The sequence below is a fragment of the Eptesicus fuscus genome, chromosome 7 (genome assembly GCF_027574615.1).
Source record: "Eptesicus fuscus isolate TK198812 chromosome 7, DD_ASM_mEF_20220401, whole genome shotgun sequence".
In the NCBI taxonomy this organism is placed as follows: domain Eukaryota; kingdom Metazoa; phylum Chordata; class Mammalia; order Chiroptera; family Vespertilionidae; genus Eptesicus; species Eptesicus fuscus.
Window position 1 is genome coordinate 101,886,118 of NC_072479.1, and position 18,723 is coordinate 101,904,840.

At 59.4% G+C, this 18,723-nt stretch overlaps 1 protein-coding gene across 1 annotated transcript; it reads right to left on the minus strand.

The window, feature by feature from the left end:
• Positions 1 to 709: 709 nt before the first annotated feature.
• NPTXR (neuronal pentraxin receptor) lies at positions 710 to 17,004 on the minus strand. The gene is made up of 6 exons (XM_054718644.1): positions 16,897 to 17,004; positions 15,789 to 16,550; positions 4,533 to 4,758; positions 3,198 to 3,445; positions 1,302 to 1,481; positions 710 to 970 (listed from the first exon to the last, which is right to left on the minus strand). Exons 1-6 carry the CDS (start codon positions 17,002 to 17,004, stop codon positions 746 to 748), a joined length of 1,749 nt encoding a protein of 582 aa, XP_054574619.1. The 3' UTR covers positions 710 to 745.
• Between the last annotated feature and the right edge of the window lie 1,719 nt (positions 17,005 to 18,723).

The following is an 18,723-nucleotide window of genomic DNA, read 5'->3' on the forward strand; positions in this document are numbered from 1 at the left end:
CCAGACCCCGTCCTAGCCACAGAGTGGGAGAAGTGACCATGCAAGCAGTGGACACAGCTGTGGGTGGGCACAGGGGTGACTATGGTCCTGTGGCCCCCTGGGGTCTTGGCCCCTAACCCTCCAGGCCAGAGCTGAGAAGGGAATGTCCTGGAGGTGGGGTGTGGACAGGCATGGAACCAACATTCAATCCACTGCACACAAAGAAACGAGGAAAGAGGAGGAGGAGGGGTGGGGTGTGGGTGTGGGGTAGAGGGTCCATCGAGATCCCGCTGCCCTTGACTGCAGCTGGTGGAGAGGGGAGGAGGGGGAGTCCGAGTCTCCTAGGTCTCTGCCCTCCCCTTCTCAGCAGGGACTGCTCTGCAGCCCTGAGGGGGAAGGGTCAGGCCTGTTGCATGGGGGCCCTCCGCCCCCACAGCCCCATGGGATGCTGTTGACATCAGTGAATTCAGATGTGGTCAATGGAAGAGGGTGTGGTGGGGGTAAGAGAGGGCTGTGGTAAAACGTCAGGAGGGTGGGCACTGCTACCACCCCTGCAGGGCCTGGACTCTCCCCAGGTGGGATCAGGGGCCAGCCATCAGGGCAGGCATCCTGGAGGTGTGGGTGTAGGTGGGGGAAATGAGAGGCATGGTCAGGAGTGAGCAGGAGGGAAGGCCAGTGCGTGGGTAGGCTGAGGGGGGAATGTGCTCCCCTCCTGTAAGGTCCCCAAATTGGCAGGCAAGGGAGGGGCCCTGGACGAAGTGGCCCCTCATGCCCTAGCCCTCCCCTTGCAGATATCAAAGGCGGTCTTCGTTGCACCCCCAAAGGCCTCCACCAGCTTGTCTTCCCAGGGAAGGACGTTGCCCAGCAGCGGCCCAGTACAGTTGGCGATGCCCAGAACCTGGGCAGGTGTCAGGGCGTGGTCCCACAGGTTAAACTGGGCAATGTCACCCACGAAGGCCTGGGTGGCATCAAATCGACCTCCCAGAGTATCCTGGGCCGAGAGAGCAGAGAAAAAGGACAGGGACATGGAGTGAGGGTGGCGAAAAGATATGGGCAGGCCCTGTCCCAGCTGAAGCCCCGCCCCTATGTCCGAGCCCACCCCTAAGGTTCTAGCCCCGCCCCCAAGCTGCTAGCCCCACCCCTAAGCTGCTAGCCCCGCCCCTAGGGTTCTAGCCCCTGGGGCAGGCCTCCAATGGCTGGGTCAGACCTAGTGATCACTGCTGTGCTTTCAGGGTCCCTCTGCCTAGCCCCTCCTCCTCAGGGCCCTGGGTGGAGGGGATTTCTACTTGGGCCTCAAGCTTGGACATCACCCTGAGCCTTACCTGTTCTTGGCCCAGAATAAGGATCCCATGAGGCTTGATGGGGTGCCAGGCAGCCAGGTTCTCACCGGAGCCCCGCAGCTCCCCGTCCTGGTAGGCAGACCACAGGCCATCTCTCGTGGTCCAGGCGATGCAGATGTGGTGCCAGCCGTTGTCCTTCAGGCTCAGGGGCAGCTGGGCCACCTGGACACAGATCCCCCAGCTCCAGGTCAGAGGTCATGAGGCCCAAGGCTGGAGCAGTTGAGGGGGGGGGGGGCGGTGACCAGGAGCACCATGCCCTTCCTTCCAGGGACTGACCCAAGGCTTGGCCCTCTCCTTCCTCCCAGCCAGCGTCTTCCCCACACTCTTTCCTCTTTCCCCGCGACCTAACCAGACGGCTTCACCCAGGCCCCACGGGACTAGTCAGTGCTGGTTTTCATTTGTTTCCGGGTGGTTTGTTCACTCACAGGCCTGTAAGGTCATGTGGGGTGAGAGCCGAATCTCCATTCCTACCTTCCCCTGAACGCCTCACACGGTGCCCGGCACACAGCTGGGCTCAGAAAGTGCAGGCAGTGGCGGAACCCGCCTTGGACTCGGGCGGGGCACTGGCATCGGCTCTGGCTCTGCTCCCCACCCCACCCCGCTGGGACCCTGTGGGGTCTGCACCTTCTTTTTGGTCTTGGTTTCCTCATCTGTGAAGTGAGGAGGTCAGGCGAGGAATGGCCAACATGCAGCCACCTCCGCCTCCTTCCCCCAAGGCAGACAGGGCTAATCAATCACGAGCCGAGACTCGGCCCCAGAATCCTCCTCACTGCAGTGCTCTCAGAAGCCACTGCTGGCTGGTTAGCCCTGGCCTGTGAGGCGAAAGGCATTTGCTGCCTGTGGATTTGGAGTTCCCAGAGGCTCTTTCATCGCCTCGTTCTCTGAGGTCACAGTTCAGTGCAACATTGCCGAGGCCTACGTGGTGCCAGGCCTTGTGCTGGGGATAGACTCTGGTCCCCGCTGTAAGGGAGCGGAGTCTGCCCCGAGGGAAGGGCTTCGGGAACAGTTTTACAGACAAAATGACGCAGGGGCCGTTTGGGAGGTGCAGAGCCGATAAAGGCCCAGTGAGGAGGGGGTGTGGGAACAAAGACATGGAGTCTAAACACACCCGGATGACTACGGACTCTGACCCATCCACGCGAGGCAAAGCGAGGGGGGAGCACAGAGGAGCAAAGGCTTGGAGGGAGGCCTCAAAGGGGCCTGGAATGGGGCTGCCCTGTGCCCTGTCCAGGGTGCTGAAGTCCTAAGACGTGAGTGCTGACTTGGGCCAGGCCAAGGATGGCAGCCTGGGGTGCGTGAGGGGAACATGGTTAGTTAGCAGGATCTAGATGCAGTCCACCTTCCCAGGACTTCTCAGGACCTATTGGGTCTCAGAAAAACTTCACTGCCCCTGGGCCCATCTCCTTCCTCCGCTTCCAGGACACCCACAAAAAGCACCTCCTGCTGAGCAGGATTCTGCTGGGGCCTGGGAGGGCCCCATTAGGAGGGTCCTGGGACCTCTCCATTAGGGGGGCCCTTGAACCTCTCTCTTTGTCCAGGAGAATGATCAGGACCCCGAGGCAGACACTTCCAGCCCTGCTCCTAGAGCTGGCCGCCGGGGAAGTCACGGAGTCTCCTTAAGCCTCCCCTGCCTCCCCTGTAAATGGGAGCCCCACACCCACAGCCTCTCTGGGACTCGAGCCCCTCTTCAGCCGGCCCCAGGTCTGGCTTGTCATTGTGCTCCAGAGCCCAGCCTGGCAGGCAGCAGGCACGGCAGGTGTGCCGCATACGCTGAGCCGAGAGGATGGAAAGGGCCCCCCTGTGTGGGGCCGGCACAGTGCGGTGCTCCTGGAAGGGTGGCCCCGTCCCCATCCCTGTGGTCTGCCCGTCCCCACTGACCTTGTCGTTGATCAGCAGCTCCATGGGGTCGGGGCCGGCCTCCAGCAGCACGATCTCATTGGCCTGCCCCGGCACCGAGTAGGAGAAGGGGGTGCCCTGGCCGGCGCTGCCCGACCTGGACCGCAGCCACATGCAGACGGTGAAGGCGTAGAGCTCGGGCAGTGCCTTCCGCACGCGGGCGTACATGTAGTTGTTGCGAATGGGGATGCTGATCTTGAAGGCGTCGGGAGGGCTGTAGGCTGAGGACCCTGTGGGGGGGGGTGGGGGGGGGACAACGTGGAAACGGTGGGAGTCAGTGGACACCGATGAGGGTGTGGTGGGCAGAGCATTCTCCAGAATGGGGGGGCGGATTGTACTAGTCCTTAGGCACCTGCTATGCTTCTCTTCAGTTGTGCCCCTGCTTTGGCCCCTTCACTCCACAATTCACTCTCCACCTCGGCTTTCAAGGACTAACTTGAGGCCCACCTCCTCCAGGAAGCCTCCCAGATTTCTTCCTCCAGAATTCCTAACCTACGTTTAAGCCAGTCCCAGCTAAAGGTCAGCTCATGGTTTTCCCTGGTATCCCCAACTTGTCCATAATCCCCTATGGGTGGTCCTCGCAAGGTTTCAGAGATGAAAGGTCCCTGAGAGCTTATGAACCCGAAATCTCTACTTTTCAGATGAGGAAAACGAGGCCTGGGTAAAGGAAGCAAACTTCCAAAGTCACAGAGCAAGTCAGTGACAGCTGGGGAACCAGGAACTAGGTCTCCTGATGCTCCTACCTGGATGTTGTCCATTACGTCACGTTTCTCTGTCACCCTGGCATGCCAGGCCCAGGTGTTAAACAAATGACAAAATTCTGGTTCATTGAAGGTGACATTTTGTGAGGTGCTTAAATGCATGAGCTTTGGAATCGGATTTAGTTTGAAGTCTAGATCCACTACTCACTGGCTGTGTGACCCTGGGTAAGTCACTTGACCTCTCTGAGCTTCAGTTTCCTCATCTGTGGAATGGGGATAACAATAGTACCACCGCCCTGTGGTTTGTGAAGATTAAACCACAAGGACTTGACAGCTGATGTGTCAAGTCCTTAGCTCACTCCCAATATAGAATAGGTGCCAGAAAATACAAACTTAATAATAATAATGGTAAAAAAATCATGGTAATGATAAAAAATAATGGCAATGGTAGCCAGCAATTCTCTCCCTCTGCGTTTCCCAGCTCCTCCCACTGTTCTCTCTTCAGCTTCTGGAGAGCATGAGGATGTTTTCCCAGTGACTCCTTCCCCTCCTGACCCCCCCCTCCCCCAGGACCAAGGCCCCGCCTGCCCTGCCCATGGCGGGGCCCAGGACCCACCGTGCTCCAGTCCGGCTATGCGGCCCTGCAGGGCGTCCAGCTCCTTCTCCACCTCCTGCCGCTGCTGGTGGCTGCTGTGACTGAGGGCCACGCGCTCCTTCTCCAGGGCCAGCACCTTGGCCAGCAGCTGCCCCTCCAGCTTGTCCATCTTGGAGTGCAGGGCGGTGGGCACCACGGGCGCAGGGGCGGGCGCAGCTGAGAAGTTCACGCGGGCTGGGAGCTCCTGCTGCTCTCGGGGCAGAGAAAGGGGTACGTGAGGTCACTCCGAGGGAGGAAGGGAAGGGACACGGGGCTCAGAGACCCCCTCCCCACTGTGGAGTGACCCCAGGTGAGCTCCAGCTCCTCGTAGGCAGAATGGAGCCAGCAATGCCAGCTTCCAGCAACAAACTGGGTGTCTAGCAAAGCATCTTAAGATTATAGACTCAGCCCGGCCGGCGTGGCTCAGGGGTTGAGCGTCCACCTATGAACCAGGAGGTCACGGTTCGATTCCCGGTCAAGGCACATGCCCTGGGGTTACAGGCTCGATCCCCAGTAGGGGGCGTGCAAGAGGCAGCCAGTCAATGATTCTCTCTCATCATTGATGTTTCTGTCTCTCTCTCTCCCTCTCCTTTTCTCTCTAAAATCAATGAAAATACACTTTACAATAAAGATCATAGAGTCAGACAGCTCAGGATCCAAATCCAGCTCCACTGTGGTCAGACTGGTGTGTGCTGGCAGCTGAGGGCAGGCTGGCTCCCGCCCTCAAGGACCTCTCAGCCAATGGCGGGGGCGGGGCGGGGGGGGGGGCGCACGGGAAGGGGGGCTGACAGGGAGAAGCTCCCTGGGCGGTTCTAATGTGCAGTCGGGGTGATGGCCACAGCAGACTCCTTCATGACTGAAGCTGCCCCTGACGGGTCCTTGAAGGGCTGGCTGTCTTCGTCTTCACCCGTTCACTCGCCAAGCTTTGGGCACGGGGCAGACCCAGGGGCTTCTGGGACAGGGCTCCAGTGCTGTAGCCATCTGGGTGGAATGTGGTTAAGATCACAGATTCCTGAGTCAGACAGCCCAGGGTTCAAATCCAGCTCGAGAGCCAACCTGCTGTGTGACCCTGAGCAAATGCTTCTACCTCTCTGAGCCCCTGGCTCCTCACATGCAACACGGGGGCAACGGTCGCTGTTGAGAAGGTTTGTGGGGCGCGTAAGTGTAAATGCCCATGAGCAGAGCCTGTTTGTTGCAATTCCTGCCTGGGGCTGAGGAGTTGGAGGGACTGATACTCCCTTCTGCCACGCCACCCTGAGATCGGGGGCAGGTGGGCTAACCTTGACCCCTGTTATACTAACCTTCACTATCCAGAAGGCTCCTTCTCACCCCCCGGGTCCTAGGAATCCTGACTAAACACAATGCCTCAGTCTCCCCTTCTGTAAGTAGGGACCACTGGCCGCTCTCTGTTCATCCCCAGGTTAGATCAAAGGAAGTGAAGGCCCGCGTGGGCTGTAAAAGCAGAATGCAAACTGGGAGGCTTGAGCACATCAGCAGACAGGGAGCTTGCACCTCCAGAATCTTCCCGTGACCACAGACAGCCCCTGGAGGGCCAGGGCCAGCCACACACTGCGTTGGGAGTGGCTGGACTTCCCGGAAACCGTGGGCAGAGGCAACTCATAGAGAGCATTCCACTTCAGCGCTGGAGGGCCGCGGCCGGCGGTCCTCGGTCCCAGCCCTGCTCCGTCCTCAGTTTCCCCATTCCACTGTGCCAAGCTTGGCAGGAGGGGCATGCATCTGAATGAGTGTGCCAGGCCCATCCTTGGCACTTTATACGTATTTACTCATGAATCCTTACAGCTCATTTTTTTTTTGTTGGTACTGTGAGTGTCCCCATTTCACAGACAGGGAAACTGAGGCAGGAGTCCTGTTGAGTTTTCTCCGATGGGCGGGGCAAAGCTGCCACCTGTGGAGCCACAGCCTTCTCTCTCTACAAAGCGTCCTGCTCCCTCCGAGCCAGAGGGACCTGCCAGGCAGGAGCGGGACGCGGAGTGCTTGCGACTCACACAGACAGGGTTTCGAGGGAGCCGTGCGGGCGGGGGGGTGGGGGGGGGGAAGGTGGGCTCGCAAGCTGTTCTTTTGTCAGAGCCACCAGCTCTGCCGCCAACAGGAAGGCCAGGGAGGAGGTGGACGCGCCGGATCGTGTGGGGCCCCCTCCCCGCCGTGTCTGAATCAGAAGAACACGACTGCGCCCCCCACTTCCCCATCTGCTGCGGGTGCAGGCTGTGCCGCGTGGGCTTCCAAGCCGGATGCCAAGTGGGCCCCACGCCCGAGATGGTGGGGGAGAGGATGATGCCATCACCCCCACTCAGGTCCTGCTGAGGCAGGAAAATGGGGGCTCGGAACCCACCGGCTGTCGTGCTGGGATTCGGGGTGGGGTTTGCTGTCACTGCATGAAGCCTGGAGGAGAGCCCAGGGTTCTAGTCCCGCTCCGCGCCCGCCCGTGTGCGGGGCTCATTAGCACTCCTGATGAGAATGCCAGCGGCGGCGGCTGGCCCCATCGTCACGCACTGCGTGCCAGGCCCGCACTGAGGAGGCGCTGTGCAAACAGTTCGGCCCCTCTCGACGGAGAGACCAGGAGGCCCACTTTACAGATGAGGGGACCGAGGCTCAGAGAGGTGAAGTCGCCTGCCTAGGGTCACAGAGCTGCGAAGTGACAAAGCCAAACCCCAGCCCAGGCCCTTCTGATTCTAGACCTGGTTCCGTTCCTCGGTTCTACCCGCCAGTCTGGGTCTCAGCTTGTCGGTCTGCCAAGAGGGCACAGTGCCGGCCGCCCTGCCTGCCTGGAGGGCCAGCAGAAGGTTCCCGTGGCCGTGAGGAGCCTGGGAGGGCCTGGCAGGCTGTGTCACCATGGTTTGGGGCAGCTTCACAGAGGGACCTGCCCATGCGGGGTGGCTCAGAGGCTGGGCGTATGTGGGGAGGACCCACCCACCTCATCTCCTTTGGGGAGCAGAAGGAAGGTGCTGGCTTTAGGGTCAGGGTCCCACCCTCTGCACAGCTCACCCCTGCCCAGGACGGCACGGGGCCCAGCTCCCAGGCAGCAGCGGAGTCTGCCTGGGCCCACAGCCTGGCTCCACAGCCCAGTGACTCTGTGATGTAAAGCTGTGTGCCTCGGTTTCCCCATCAGCAAGAAGGGCAGGGTGATGACATCTCATGGCATTGCAGTGAGAATTCAATGAGTTAAAGGAATGCACTGAGAGTAGAGGTGGCACATGAAGTGTATGTGTCAGTATTATTATCATCATTAATATACTTAAATCTCTCTGGAAGGAACCAACTGTTCTCCATCTCCAACCATAAATCTCACCCGAGGATATTTTCCCCCCGTTGATTTTCAGAGAGAGTGGATGGGAGGGGGAGAGACAGAGAGAAACATTGATATGATCGGCTGCCTCCTGCACGCCCCCCCTCGCCCCCCGCCGGGGATCTAGTCTGAAACCCGGGCATGTGTCCTGACCAGGAATCGATGGGACGGTGCTCCATCAACTGAGCCACACTGGCCAGGGCCTGGGGCAAGGTTCTCTGAGCCTCCGTTTCCTCACCTGAGAAATGGGGGCAGTAATGGCACCACGGCTCCTGTGGGACTAACGTTTAAGGCCCTAGAACAGGTTGGCACAGCGGGTGCGCTCAGCCCTGCTGCCTCTTGTAAGCGCCAGGTGCTGTGGCTCCAGAGGTGCAAAGGCCGGCTGTGCCTGCTGCCCGAGCACCCTCCGCTGGAGGTGGACTGGGCCCCGTGACAGCAAGAGCACCTGCAAGAGCCACGGGCAGGGGTGGCGGGGGGGCGGGGGCGAGGTGACTCAGGGAAGGACTCGCAGACTGGCCTGGCCTGTGCCCTGTCTTCCCCTCCAGGAGCCGGCCCACCCAGGCTGTCTCCACCTAACCCGGGTGGGGCACACTGATCTTTGGTCCTGGTCCCTGTGCCAATTTGGAGCTGTAATAAAAAGAAGACAGCCGGTATGGTCCAGTGGTCAGAGCACCAGCCCACGTACCGAAGGTCATGGGTTCGATTCCTGGTCAAGGGCACGTACCTGGGTTCCTCCCCCAAGCCCTCCACCGTCAGGGCCCCTGCGGGAGGCAACCAATCAATGTGTCTCCCTCACATGGATGGTTCTCCTTCCCTCCCTCCCTCCCTCCCTCTCTATCTAAAATCAATGGAACAGCCGAAACCGGTTTGGCTCAGTGGATGGAGCGTCGGCCTGCGGACTCAGGGGTCCCAGGTTTGATTCCGGTCAAGGGCATGTACCTTGGTTGCGGGCACATCCCCAGTAGGGGGTGTGCAAGAGGCAGCTGATCGATGGTTCTCTCTCATCGATGTTTCTAACTCTCTATCCCTCTCTCTTCCTCTCTGTAAAAAATCAATAAAATACATTAAAAAAATAAAATAAAATCAATGGAACAATATCCTCGAGTGAGGCTTGACACCAAAAAAAGAAAAAGAAGAAGAAGAAGAAGAAGAAGAAGAAGAAGAAGAAGAAGAAGAAGAAGATAAATGGGCCTCTGTGCACCGGAGTGCCAAGTCGGGGTGCGTGGTGAGAACGAAGAGGGCAGGAGATGGGGAGAAGGCTCCCTGAAGTCCCTGAGTACATGATAGGACACCCCCAACCCCAGGGACGCTCGCCTCCCCCTTCACGTACTCCCTGCCGAGCTGATGTGTTGAGAAGCCACAGAGTTCCCTCAGGCCCTGCCTGCCCACACACCTGCTGGGCCCCGGTCAAAAATACACAGCAAAGTGAGGCCCCTCCCCCCAGCCCATTTCAACAGAACATCCTGGCTGTGGTCTTTGCCCAGCTTCGGCTGTGCTGTGTGGCCTGGAGCAAGTCACTCAGCCTCTCTGAACCTTCACTTCCCCTGAGTCAAATGAAGAGTGTGTGGGGTGCATAAGTGCTTCCCCGGGGGGCTGGTGGCTGCAATCCATGCCCCCAGCGTCCAGGGGGGATCATGTGCCCAAGTTTGTCCTGGGGAAACCCCACCACACTCAGTCACTGACCTCGCTCCACCTCCCACAGGCGAGGACTTCACAAAACGGCCAGTAGCCATCGAAAAGGTGCGCCATTCCATGAGTCATGAGAGAAATACAAATTAAAACCGGTGAGTGCGCTCACGCCCACCAGGACGAGGAGCGTCTTCCAAATGACCAAACCCAGGTTGGCGAGACTCGCACGCAGGTGGGCGTGTGGACGCTCGCTGCCACTTTGGAGAAGTGTTTGGCACACGTCCCTCCTGACGCTAAATATATGCCTCTCCCGGGGACCGGGCACCCCACTCCTGGGGATGTAGCCAGGAGAAATGAGGGCTTCCAGCCACCTCAGCATGCCACAAGCTGCTTTATTTGTAATAGCCCCAGACCAGAAACAAGAAACGTCCATCCGTACGTAAGAGGGACGGGTAAGTCAATGCAGGCATATCCACAGAGACACGACACAGCATCGAAAAGTAACGGCCCACGGACTCACGCACCCGGACCCAGTGAGCGTCAGACGTAGTGAAAACGAGAATACCAGACAGGGGGACACAGCCGCGCCCACCGGAAGGGCGTTCAGACGCGTGTTAGAGGGAGGGGTGGTGGCAGAAGCCGAGGCGTGGTGCCTTTGGGAAGTACAGATTTCGGGGGTCACAGAGGAGCCTGCTGGGGCACTGGACATGTTCTGATGCTTGATCTGGGTGGTGCTCTCATGGTATTTCCATACATCAAACGTTCACTGAGCTGTGCATTTAAGATTTGTGTCTTTCGTAAGTAAGATATGGGAGCTCTCAGAGACCGTGAATGTAAGATATACCTAAAAACAAAAACAAAAACAAAGTCCCCCAAGCAAGGCCCTGCCCGGCTCGGCACAGCAGGCCTCCTCTCCTGCGTGAAGGCCTGCCAGGGATGAAAGGCCTCAGGGGCACAGAATGACAGAGCGAGAGGGGTCCTGCCCACCCCTCCCATTTGACAGATGGGGAAACTGAGGATCAGAGAGAAGAAGACATTTTCTGAGGTCACAGCAGGTGGCAGAGCTGTGCTCAAGACACCAGGTTTCTTGCTAGAATGAAGGTGCCACACTGGCAGGAGCAGGGGTTAAGGACTTCCCAGGGCAGGTACCCCACCTGCCAGCCACGGGGAGAGGGGCATCGGGGTCTGCCGGTGGCTGGAGGGCACGAGGTTCCACGTCCTCAAACAAAAGGCCAGTGGGCAGAACCTCTCCTGCCATGCTCTGCTGGCCCCCTTCGTGGCCCAAGAGGCTGGGTCAGGGGAAGCAGCCCGCAGAGAGCGGAAGCTTCCAGAAGGGGTACCAATATAAGAGGAAAGTAAAAGCAACCGATAGACATTGGAAGAGGCACCAGTAGATTCTCTAAGTCACTGTGTTTATCTGCAGACTTCCCTGAGAAGCTGGAGGCTGGGAGTGGGTGAATGGAAGCTTGGGGGCTGCACACATAGGCACCCCCGTCCCCCAACTCCTAGTCTCGGTGCATATGCACAAGAACTCATCATTTAAAGACCAAAGGGCCTGGACCAGTGGTCGGCAAACTCATTCGTCAACAGAGCCAAATACCAACAGGACAACGATTGAAATTGCTTTCGAGAGCCACATTTTTTAAACTTAAACTTCTTCTAACGCCACTTCTTCAAAATAGACTCGCCCAGGCCGTGGTATTTTGTGGAAGAGCCACACTCAAGGGGCCAAAGAGCTGCATGTGGCTCGCGAGCCGCAGTTTGCCGACCACTGGCCTGGACCGAACCTAGACCCTCCTTCTACCCATTTTAAAGATTAAAAAACTGAGGCCCCAAAGAGGAAAAGCGATTAGCCTAAAGCTGCAGGCAAGAAGCGCTCAGCTTTATGCCCCCCTGGCCTTCCTATTGCTGAGACAATGTACAGCTGAAAGGTGTTTAGGGAGCATCTGGCCCCCTGTATCTTAGAAAGGAACCCAGAGCGGGGCTGGGGATTGCCTGCCGCTGGTTCCTTCAGAGTCTCTGAGCCTCCACTTCCTTATCTAGATGAGGAGTGTGCGCAGCCTGCTCCATCGGGCTGAAGACTGCATAAGCTCATACATATGCAGCAGGTGCCCCATCAAGGTTACTTCTCGTTGTTCTTCTTATCACTGAGGCTCTCACACGAGCCTCCTGGTTATCTTGCCAGCAGGACGAGCCTTTGAGTACTGACCCTCATCACTCTCGCTCTGGGTGCTCTGAGGCAGCAATGGCCAGGGCACTACCTGGCAAGGGCCCCTGCTCTTGCCTGTCCTCCTCACACTCCTAAAGGTACTGAGGTCTGAGCCCTCCAGATGGATCTAGAGTTGATGATGAAGAACAAGGGCTCTGGAGCCAATGTCAGGGTCAAATCCAGGTGCCACTGCTGTGTGACATGGGGCCAGTCCCTTAACCTCTCTGAGCCTTGGTTTCTTCATCTGTAAAAAGGGATCGAAGAGCACCCCCCTCATAGAGGTTGGATGAGGATGAAGGGAGAATGTACAGTGCCCGCTACCCGGGAAGTGCTCGGCGTGAGCTGTACTTGTTGTTCAGTCCAGGGTCTTCTGTGGCCATCAGCGTGTTCCTTACCCTGCTCCCGCTCCAAGACAGAGGGAGGCGGCCAGCTTGCTAGGCTGGGCGAAGGATGTGGTGTGTGTCACAGAATTACTGCTGAAATGAAGCCTGAAGTTCCGTTTACAGACACATTAGTGCAGGAACGGAACACGGGAGCACGTGTACCTGGCCGGTGTCCACATACACGGCCCAGCCCTTCTGGAAAGCGGTTCTTGGCCGCAGCCACAAGAAGTCAATATCCTCTGACCCAGCAATCCCCCTCCTGGGAGCTCGGCCTGCAGAAATCACTCAGCAGCCTTAAAGAGAAAAAACACAGCTCTCTGCCCCACGTGGATCCCGCATTGAGCATCTAGAAGAAGAAGAATTAGAAACCACCTACATTCCCAGCAACAAAAGAGATGCTCAAGGGACGGATGGATGGCAGAGCCCGCGACGGACCCCGGATATTATGGCGCCACTAAGTGGTGATGACCTGCAGTGCGGGCAGCGCAGGAACAACGCCTACACGGGGATAAAGGACCGAAAGGAAGCTGCAACACAAATGCAATGGTGGGATGAGATGTGATTCCCCCCAAAAAATACTTTTGACATTTTTCCATTAACAGCAACAGCCATAACAACAAAAATAAAAACATGAAGACAAACCATTTCTCCCAACCCTCCTCCCACATTGCTCCCACCCGAGGCCTGGAGAGAGAGGCGGGGCCAGCGTGACCTTCCCTCCCCTTTGGTAGTTGGCCTGTGGGGTGGGGAAGGGATGATATGGGCAGAGTGCGATCAAGGAGGCCCTCTGGGAAGAGGTGTCTCAGAACACTCTTAAATGATAAGGATGGGTTTGTTGGGGGAGGGGGAGGGAGAAGGGAGCTGGTACCTAGACAGAGGCAAGAAGGAACTGGGAGACGAGCCAGATCCCAAATGGCAGCCTGGACGCAGGCTGAGGAGTTTGCAACACGGGGGAGCCCCATGGTGGCCTGAGGAGGACCCCTGGGGCTGTCTGAAGGGGGATGGGTGGAAGGATGTGCCTGGGGGAGGGAGACAGTGACAGGCTGCTGAGAGTGGCCACAGAGAGACGAGGCCAAGTGGAAGGAGGAGGGAGGGGAGGACCCCAGCATGCCTTCCCAGAGCACACCTGAGAAGCAGAGGACCCGAGTTCAGGTGGGGACACGAGGGGCGGGGGCTGGCTGGTGGGACATCCAGAGGGAGGAGCTCAGGGAGCAGTGGGGTCCTGGGTCTGGAGCTCAGGAGAGAATCCTGGGCTGGAGAGGAAGCTGGGGCATCACAGCGGAATGGATGTTGGAAGCCCGAGGGCGTGGCTGAGCTCACCCAGGGAAAGTGAGGTGAGAGCCAGGAGGGGCGCAGATGTTAGAGGAGGAGAACCCCGAGGCGGAGCGGGAGGAGAAGCGGTGGGAGGAGTCCAGAAGACAAGGACACGGAAGCCTGCAGGAGGAATGATCAATGGGGTCAGAGGTCAGAGAGGAATGATCAATGGGGTCAGAGGTCGAAGAGGGGTCCAGCAAGGTAAGGACTGAAATGTTTAATTCAGTTTATTGACGTCAGTGGTGCCGCCAGGTGCCGCGGGGAAGAGGTGTGTGGCGAAAAAGTAGACCCTGACCTTCTGGAGGCATCCTTGTGCGGATGCTGGAGGAAAAGAGAAGAGAGAAACGAAACAGTGTCTAACGGGGGATGAGTCCAGCTGAGACCAACAGTACGACTCCAGACCCCAGCTCCTCCCGAGACCCCGAGGAGACAGGCCCGGCTGCAGCCAGCCTCGGGGAGACCGCTGGGCAGGCGGCCCCGGCCCCTCTCCCCGCAGGTCCACTGCACGCAGAAAGCAGGAGGGGTGTGGGTAGGGAAGCCAGAGCTCCCCCAACCTGAGAGGCGAACCTGGTGCCAAATCCCAGCCGCCAGGATAGCCCCGACCTCAGCAGGCTAAGGCAGAGCCCCCCCTGCCAAAGGCGCAGGTGCTGGGGGAACAGGTCCAGGCGAGCCCAGCCTGCCAGCCCCAGACGTGGGCGGAGCCTCGGTGCCATCTGGGTGTGGGGGCAGGGGCTGGGGCAGGCAGGAGGAAGTTATTTGGAAACCAACAATTTTTTTACATCAATAAAAATCTATTCCTAAAAGGAGGGTTTGTTCCCGTTTTTATTTTTGGCTATTTAAAAAGTTAGCAAAGGGATAGCTTAGTGTTAAAAATAGCAGTCACTCAAACTGGCTGAGCACACCTCCGCCGACATTGTTCTGGGCCCTTCACGGAGATTATCTCACTTATTCCTCCTAACACCCCAGTGAGGGAGGTGCTGTTATTGTCCCCATTATACAGGTGGGAAAACTGAGACTCCCCAACTCCCCTTCACTGCTGACTTTCAGCGTTTTATTATTATTGTTGTTATTATTATTTCTTGCACTTGGCTCTCATCCTAGAAATACCCCAGAGCTGGAGTGGGAAAAGGGGGTGCTGGCCTGGCAGACAAGCCCCCCCCCCCCCCCCCCACCCCGGCTTTCCTCCTGCCTCTGTCGCTCACCGTAGGAGGTCTCTGAGACCCACGTTCCTCACTGTAAGACGAGAGGGTCGTCTGTGACGGCTCCCTGGCTGCACTCGGACACCCTGTAGGGTGGGTGCTGACACCAGCACAGACTTGCTGGAGGGTCCCTCATGGGACCAGGGGCACGGCCCACCTTCCGGGTGCCATGGCCTGTGCTGCCGAGCCAGAGATTTCACCGAGAGCCGCGGGGAGGGGAGTCCCTGCGTTTCCTCCCTCCCAGCCTCTCTCCTCTCTGCCTCTGCCAGGGGCACTCGGTTTGGAGGGAGGAATAAAGGGGCAGCCGGGGCTTTGGCCTCCTTCCCTCCCTTCCTTTCACAGGCCCAATTTTGTTGCTAACGCCCTTCCCTGCGCCTGACCCGCCGGGGGTGGTCAGTGTCTCCCGGATGCCTGTCCGTCCAGGTCCGCCCAGCTCCCCCTCCTAAATAGGGTCTCACAGGGAGCTAGGGGTCTGGCAGCTTCAAAGGAGAAATGACTGGCCCAGGATCACATGACTGCCAACAGTGGGCTACTGGGTCAGAGCTCTGGTATCTGGCTCCCAGCCTGAGCCAGGGATGTCTGAGAAAGGCGAGTGGGAGAGGAGGAACCCCGTTAGCCACTCGGTCTCCACCCCAGAGCTGCCAGTTTCCAGGCGTCCTGGCTGGAGGGCACCATAGGAGCTCCTGCCCTTAGGTTGGGTCCCAGGTTTCAGACCAGGTGGGTATGGCTTATGGGACTCTGTTCCTCCCTGGTGGGCAGGAGAGGGGGATTCCGAGTCCTGTGCCCTGACCACTAGGACTGAGTGTGGGTGGGCTGCTTTGGGGATGTCTGAAAGAAGAAAATGAAATGGACATTGAACGAGGTCCTAGTACGTGCCACGCATTTTGCACACCTACGTTTTAATCAGTCCTCACTGCAAGTGGACGCTGTTATACCCACTTTACAGACACATAGGCTGAGGCTGCCTCAGCCACAGGGTCAGCCTCCGACCCAGGTGCCCTAAGGGGATTCCTCCTTCTGGCCTGGGGGCAGGAACCGCCATCCCCTGGGAGATGGGAGACGGAGGGTCAAACCCCAGCAGGCGGTCTCCCCAGGGTCCCTCGCTCAGCGCAGCGGCGGTGGCGGCCAGAACCCGGGCGCCCTCCGGCCACTCCCACCCCGTCTGCTCCCCGACGGCAAGGCGCGGGGCGTGGCGCTCACCTCGAGGCGGTCGATGCGGTCCCGGAGGGCGCGCACCGCGTCCTCCAGCTCCAGGAAGAGCACGGGCGAGTCGCCGGGCCCGTCGGCCATGGTGTCGCGGCGCGGCCCGGCGTCCTGGAGGCCGCTCTCGCAGCGGCCCAGCTTGCCCGTGAGCTCGCGGATGATGTCCTGGTCCGCGCGGATGCGCGCCTCCTGCTGCAGCGCCGTCTGGCGCAGCTGCTCGGCCGCGCTCTGCAGCAGCAGCAGCTCCTCGCGCTCGCCCGGCGCCGCGTCGCCCGGCTCGCCCCCCGACGGGCAGGCGGCGGCCAGCGGGGTGCACAGGAAGCGGCCGAAGAGGGGCAGCGGCGGCAGCGGGAGCGCGCTGGCCGCCGGCGCCCCGGGCAGCGCCGGGGGCCCGGCCGAGCCGCCCGCGCCGTGCAGGGCGCTCAGGCTGCGCTGCGGGCCCGGGGACGCGGCGGCGGCGCCCGAGGCGTTGTCGGCGCCCGCGGGCAGCGCCCGCGCCCGGCTGGCCGCCAGGGGCACGCTGGCGATGATGCAGATGACGGCACCGAGGAACGCCAGCATGCCCGCGGCCAGCAGCACGGCCAGGAACTTCAGCGTGAGGCGGGCGGGGGGGCGCCCGAGGCCCCCGGCAGGCGCGGCGGCGGGGTCGGGGCGCGGGGCCCGAGAGCGCGGGGCCGAGCGGGGCCGGAGAGGGAGCGGGAGGCGCCGGCGCCGGAGATGTGGCCGCGGCCGCTGCTGCCGCTGCTCTGAACCCCGGCGCTGCGAGGAGAAGAAGGCGGCGGGGAGGGGGAGCGGGCGCGACGGCCCCGCCCCGCCGGTCCCCCAGGACAGCCCTGGCCCAGCCCCGCACCCCTTCCGCGCCGAGCGCGGTGGTGGGGGTGCCGCCGGGATGCGGCGAGGGGCAGGTGGCGGCGCTGAGAGCTCTATCCGGCCTCGGTCCCAGAGGGAGGCGACTCGATGGCCGCGCCGCGGGACTCCTGGGCGACCCCCACCCCACCCTCCCAGGGCTCTGGCCCCCTCCCCAAACCGGTAGCCCCTCCCCTTACACCCCCGTGTCCAGCTCTGTCCAGAGCAAGCCACAACCTCAGTCCCAATTAAGCCTCACCGTGGAAATGCTCATAATAGAAATGTGGAAACCGAGGCCCACTGAGGTCAGGCCGCTGTCCAGGGTCACACAGGTGGTCCTCGGAGCAGCACTGGGGCCCAGGCTCATCTCACTATGGGATGGTCCTGGGTGGGTCTGGGAGAGGAAGAAAAGAGACCAGTGTTGGGGGCAGGGGACCGGAGATTTTGACCTAACCTCCCATCCCCACCCCAACCTCCTGAGGGAGCAGAGTTCACTCCCCTCCACCCCCACTAAAAAAAAAAAAATCTTCCTGCCCCTGGCTGGTTTGGCTCAGTGGACAGAGCATTGGCCTGAGGATCGAAGGGTCCTGGGTTCGATTCCAGTCAAGGGCACATGCCCGGGGTTGTGATGGATCCCTGGTGGGGGTCGTGCAGGAGGCAGCCAATTGGTGGTTCTCTCTCATCATTGATGTTTCTATCTCTCTCTCTGTCCCTTCTTCTCTGAAATAATAATAATAATTATATATATATATATATATATATATATATATAAATCTTTCTGTGATCTCAAAGGGTAGCAGAGTTCCTCCCCTGCCTCTGTGGGGACACAGACCACGGAGAGAGAAGACTCCCCCTCTCCCCTGCCCCCCGCAGCCTGCTTTAGGATGGCAGACCCCGGTGGGCATGTGGGCCAGGCACTGGAAGGAACAGCAGGAATGGGAGTGGGACGTGGTGTGGGGGTGGTGGAGGAGTCTTTTACTTGCTCCTGTCAAAAATGTCTATATATATTTTTTGCAAATTAACTTCGCAACGAAAAACTTAAAAAAAAAAAAAAAAGCCTACCCTCCTTCACAATCCCACGCCCCCCAGTTGCAATTTCCCAGGAGGCGTTTCCTGACCAAAGTGGGTTCCCAGGGCTGGAAGGGCCCCCAGAAGCTGTGGAAGTTCCCCCGCCGCCTGGGAGAGAGGAGAGGGGCTGCGGCTCATGGGAGTCACCGGCCAGCGCCCCGCCCAGGCCAGCCCCAGCCCAGGCCTGTCTCCCTTCCAAGCCCACATGCTTGACTTGAACGGAGCTGCAGCCTGGGCCCTGGGCCGCCGTGGCTCCCGTGTGGGCTCTGGTTGGTGCTGGTGTGGGGAGACCAGAATATTCCTCAGGAGGCAGCAGCCCTGGGGGACCAGATAGGGGCCATCAACCTCCAGGGAAAGGACTGGGGCGTGGAGGCCATGATGATGGCGAGCACGGGATGGACTGTGGGCTGATTGCAGAGGCAGGTTTCTCAGCAGGTCCTCCAGGAAGCAGCCCTGAGATGGGTCAGACGGGCAAGGGGCTGATGGGGGGCCAAGGCCTGTGAAAGATAAAAGGGGCGGAGGAAGAGCGGGGCAGGGAGAGCCTCAAACCTCAGATCGTGGCCGACCAGCCAGGAAGCTCTGGGGCCGAGAACGTCTGTTAGGGAAGTTTTGCACACATGCCCAGTCCCTAGTCCCTTTTCCTGCTCAGCTGCCCCAGAAGAAGGCGGCTTCCCCTCAAAAGCTGGGGTGATGTCTGCACAGAAACCGGCACCCAGATGTCTATAGCTGCTGCATTCATAATTGCCAAGGCTTGGAAGCAACCGAGATATTCCTCAGTAGATGGATGAATAAATAAACTGGCCCAGCCAGGCAAGGAGCTAGTATTCGCTACATGTACTAGCACCAGAAAGAAATGAGCTATCGAGCCATCAAAAGGCATGGAGGACGCGGACATGCACAGTGTTAATTGAAAGAAGCCAGCCTGCAAAGGCTGCATGCTGTATGGTTCCAACTCTATGATATTCTCTATAGAGAAAGCAAAAAGATCGGTGGCTGCAAGGGTTATGCGGGGGCAGGG

What these genes read in the sequence shown, in the direction of transcription:
- NPTXR (XM_054718644.1), bottom strand. Translation starts at nt 17,004, where the DNA reads ATGAGCCTGGGCCCCAGTGCTGCTCCGAGGACCACCTGTGTGACCCTG. An exon ending in ACCGCATCGACCGCCTCGAG is followed by an intron (nt 4,759 to 15,788) that starts GTGAGCGCCACG and finishes CCCCGAGAGCAG; the next exon opens with CAGGAGCTCCCAGCCCGCGT. An exon ending in AGCTGCTGATCAACGACAAG is followed by an intron (nt 1,482 to 3,197) that starts GTCAGTGGGGAC and finishes ATCTGTGTCCAG; the next exon opens with GTGGCCCAGCTGCCCCTGAG.